The sequence below is a fragment of the Octopus sinensis genome, linkage group LG2 (genome assembly GCF_006345805.1).
Source record: "Octopus sinensis linkage group LG2, ASM634580v1, whole genome shotgun sequence".
In the NCBI taxonomy this organism is placed as follows: Eukaryota; Metazoa; Mollusca; class Cephalopoda; order Octopoda; family Octopodidae; genus Octopus; species Octopus sinensis.
Genome location: NC_042998.1, coordinates 207539515 through 207544514, shown reverse-complemented (window position 1 = coordinate 207544514; position 5000 = coordinate 207539515). Strand labels below are relative to the sequence as shown.

The following is a 5000-nucleotide window of genomic DNA, read 5'->3' as shown; positions in this document are numbered from 1 at the left end:
TCGGATTAACTTGCTGACTTGTTGACCAAAGAGGTTGCGTTCCTGAGCCAAACGATGTCAGGTAGAAAGAAGATTTCTTGCAGAGCTGCTCGTCTATCAATTGCTAAATGGAAAGAAAAACAAAATATGAAGAAAAAGAATAAATAAATGGGAATAAACAGACTCGACATTTGTGGAGCCAAGATTAATCTCGGTCAAATGTGAAACAGGCGAAAGAATTTGGGAATGACTTTTTATGTAATTTACAGAGTGAAGAAAAAAATTAGCTCTCTCAACAAACCGAAGCTCGACTCATTTGTATGTGTGTGTGTACATACATACATGCATACATATATATATATATATATATATATAATTTACAAGATAAGGGCAGAAGAAAAATTCTAATGCCAAATATGCCGAAACAAAAAATTATTGATAACCATTATAATTTATGCGTCTCGAAACAAACTGATAGAAATCTCTAAAAGATTCGTTATTACCGTATTGGTCCAATTTCGGGGTTAATTCATAAGAAAATTTTCCCCTCTTCAGCGGCAAATATGCGAGATATAAGTGAAATACCTACTCACACCCATGGAAAAAGCAAGCACTAAGCCTTGAGCAGACTTAAGTACCCCAAATATATCCAAAATAGAAAAATCTTCGGCACATCTCGCGTATTTGCCGCTGAAGAGGGGAAAATTTTCTTATGAATTAACCCCGAAATTGGACCAATACGGTAATAACGAATTTTTTAGAGATTTCTATGTAAATAATGTAAATAATGCTAATGGTTTAGTACAACACTCAAGCATAGATAGGAATACAAAAAGCAAAAATAAAAATTGGTAAGAAAAGAATAGGAAGAACCAGAAGAAACTGTTGCAGAGTTTCCAGTCGACCATAACCAGTGTTGTGACCGGAACAGTCAACAGCCACAGCTACACTCCTCACTGTTGACACCCCAAACACCTGGAAAGATATTTGCAGAATATTATTATACATGTGTACATATTAGTGTCTGAGTACTTTGATACACATATATGTGTATATACATGTACAAATATATTCCTACTACAAATATATAATGAAAACTTATTATGATAGCACGAAATTGTATCATTATCACTAACTACTTAGTCATGATTAGCACAAGTGAAACCGGTCGACTATGTAAATATACTATTTTATTAATATGTGTGTGTGTGTGTGTGAATAGCAACTCATCATTGAGCAACCACTACCAAGCCTGATTTAAACTAATAACAAGGAGAATTACTCCTTGAACAATTACATATTTTTTCATCCCGAAGAGATCATACAAACTATGCATACATCACTGCATATAAATAAGTAGCAATTTGCAGTTGATATGATCGAAACACATATTGGATAATTACTAAAGGGAGATTAGTTAATGGTTAATCGTATTGACTACTTGCTGTTGCAATAATTTCCTTGTGTTTCTGGGCAGAATGTCTTATTCTTCCTCTAACTTTAGGGAGAAATAAATACTAGATCCGTAGAATGTTACCTGCTATAGAGAGATGCTTAGCCAGGAAAATATGCCATCTGCTTTCATGTCATCAAACTGGAATAATTCACCAGATGTTACAATGCTTATGTAAAGCATTTTTTAGATCATAGCTTCATGTTGATTCATCAGCAATATTTAGCTATAACTAAACACCCATGGAATATAGTTCTCTGCCTTAAGCATGACAGCACTGTGAGTTTATGTATTTGCTTAGTTATACTGAGACAGACTCATGTCCTATTCGGTGGAATTTTAGGCTCATGTCCTATTCGGTGGGAATTAGACTCATGTCCTATTTGGTGGGAATTTTAGACTCATGTCCTATTCGGTGGGATTTTGTGTCCATTTGTTTAATTTTCAGAAACTAGAATTAATATTTAATCAGCTGTCAGTATATGACAACTGTTTGCCAAGAGAAGTTCTATACTCTATTATTATAATTTGGTTTATGGAATTAATAATTTGAATGTTTCATAGAGAAAGACACTTCAGATAATTGATGAAGTTCTTTCAGAATCATGTTTTTGATGTTTATCTCAGCAACTGTGCATCTTTGATAAGCTGTGCATAGGACCCCTAGACTGGTGGTACGTAAAAAGCACCACCCGAATCGTGGCCGAAGCCAGTGTCGCCTCGACTGGCTTCCGTGCTGGTGGCACGTAAAATGCACCAATCCGACCGTGGCCGATGCCAGCCTCACCTGGCACCTGTGCGGGTGGCACGTAAAAAGCTCCAACCGATCGTGGCCGATGCCAGACCCCCCTGGCACCTGTGCAGGTGGCACGTAAAAAGCACCCACTACACTCACGGAGTGGTTGGCGTTAGGAAGGGCATCCAGCTGTAGAAACACTGCCAGATCAGACTGGGCCTGGCGAAGCCTTCTGGCTTCCCAGACCCCAGTTGAACCGTCCAACCCATGCTAGCATGGAGAACGGATGTTAAACGATGATGATGATATGATGAAACCAAACGGAAAGTCTGGATGTTCAAATTCTTCATTTTCTTTATTATTATTACTAGTATGTAAAAATATATTTATACAGAAGTAAATTTTTAATTCTTAAACCAATAATAATGCTAATAAAATAGCGTGAACAGGATAAATTATCCATACATTGCAGAAAAATATGTCACTGGCCAGCCATGAGACTTGAACTCATATCCCTGTGATCCTGCATTGTATGGATAATTTATCCTGTTCATGCTATTTTATTAGCATTATCACACGTTTGAGAATAAAAAATTTATTTCTGTATCTTTCAATACATCTCAACGCTTCTAAAAACAAACTTTGTTTACTTTCATCATAAGTTAAATATATATATATATATTGTCCAACATAAAATTATTGTTTTCCTTTTCATATTTTTCACTACAAATCACCATGTAATGTAGCATGTATATATATATATATATATATATATGAAGTATATTTGCCACTTAAATGTGGCTAACCACTAAGGGTGGATGCTACTGTAGCTTTACATCCAGTAACTTAGCAGTTTGGCAAAAGAGACCGATAGAATAAATACTAAGCTTACAACGAATAAGTCTTCGGATCGATTTCTTTGACTAAAGGAGGTGCTCCAGCATGACGGCAGTCAAATGACTGAAACAAATAAAAGAATACACACACACACACACACACACACACATAAACCCATATATACATAATGGGCTTCCTCACAGTTTCCACAAGGGGTTATTGGTAGACCCAGGGCTATCAGTGCCCCCCACTGTGGGATTGAACATAAAACCATGTGGTTGAGAAGCATGACTGCTTAACCACACAGGCCTACCTGTAGAGGTCCCCTCAGGCAATGTTGCCCCCTTTTCAGTATTTGGGACTCACCTTTCTGCTTCCTTGGAGGAGCCAGTTGATTCGTTGCTGGTAACTCTTCATGGCCCTGCAAAACAAGCAGACGACATAGATGAGAGGCACAAGACACAACGTGCAGGCAGGGCAAGGGATCGTATGCACGGCGAAGAGGGAGGATCGAAATGATGGCTTGCATCATCATCATCAGCACCATCATCATCGTCTTGGTGGGGTGGTGGAAGTGGTGGTGGTGCTGGTGGTGATGATAATGATGATGATGATGGTGATAATGGTGGTGGTGGAGGTGGCGGTGGGATGGGGAGGGTGGTGGTGGTAATGGTGATGATAATGATGATGGTGGTGGTGGTGGGGTGATGGTGGTGGTGGTGGGGTGATGGTGGTGGTGGTGGGGTGATGCTGGTAGTGGTGGTGGTGGTGGTGGTGGTTGTGGTGATGATGATGATGATGATGAGGAGGAGGAGGAGAGGGAGGAGGTAGAAGCTACTTACAGGTTGAGTTTCTCTTGAAAGGTCACGATGTCCAGAGGGTTGAACGCCACATAGTGTGAAGCTTGTCCCGTGGATGGGTCGGCCTGGGGTCTAACACGGTAAAACAAACAAGGACGCTGTTAGATGAGGGGTCTCAATGGACCAACAGTCAGGGACAAACCCCCTTCAAATCCTTCCTACCTTGTTGCTGTTGTTGTTATTGGTGGGAACTAGATAAACCCCTTTTACCCAGCAGATCCTATCTTCCAAGATATTTCCATCCATTTTTCAATATTCATGTTTTTTTTTAAAGTTTGTTGGGTACGATTTAAGGAAGATCTGGCTGCTATTTCTAGTACGATGAGTGGTTATATAGCAGTTTCTTTGACAGCATGATGTTTTGTGTGTGTGTTTGTGTGTGTGAACATATAGATATATACTCTCTTTACTCTTTACTCTTTTACTTGTTTCAGTCATTTGACTGTGGTCATGCTGGAGCACTGCCTTTAGTTGAACAAATTGATCCCAAGACTTATTCTTTGTAGGCCTAGTACTTATTCTATCAGTCGCTTTTGCTGAACCGCTAAGTTACGGGGACGTAAACACACCAGCATCAGTTGTCAAGCGATGTTGGGGGGACAAACACAGACACATTCAACCATTCATTGACACCCATGTGCCATTGGAAAAGTTAGCAAATTGGGTCAATAGGTTCCTCACAAAATTTCCATGTCTAATCACATGCAGAGAGTGAATGTGTGCTCTTCTTTGCAGTCACGTCTCACAAATGATCCTTGTTTTGGGCTGAATAGAGACTGGTGACAAGAAATGGGTTCTCTATAAAATCGTCAAGCACCAATGACAGTGAGTAGGGAAAGGAGAAACACCTGCACCTGAGGCTAAAGAAAGTTTTCACTCATGTAAGGTGTTGTTATCTGTTTGGTGGGATATGAAAGGTTTAGTCCAGTTTGAACTTTTAAACCCAAACCAAGAGAGATGCTGTGTGAGCAGCTTGAGTGGCTAAAGTCAGCGCCAGAAGGAAAACGACCATCTTTGGTTTCAAGACGAAAGATGTTCTTCCATCAGGATAATGCTCGGCCAAATACAGCGCGGATGACATTTCAAAGGCTGGAGCAGTTTGAATGGGAAACGACGCCCCACCCACCATATTCAC

General features: G+C 39.8%; 1 protein-coding gene across 1 annotated transcript in view; it reads right to left on the bottom strand.

Moving 5' to 3' along the window:
• The window catches only part of LOC115227567 (von Willebrand factor A domain-containing protein 3A-like), a 76641-nt gene that overhangs the window by 56628 nt on the left and 15013 nt on the right, over nt 1–5000 (bottom strand). The window contains 4 exon segments of the mRNA XM_036500724.1: nt 1–103; nt 853–954; nt 3372–3426; nt 3848–3937. The exon segment at nt 1–103 is cut by the window's left edge and continues 4 nt beyond it. Coding sequence (XP_036356617.1) covers nt 1–103; nt 853–954; nt 3372–3426; nt 3848–3937 — 350 coding nt within the window.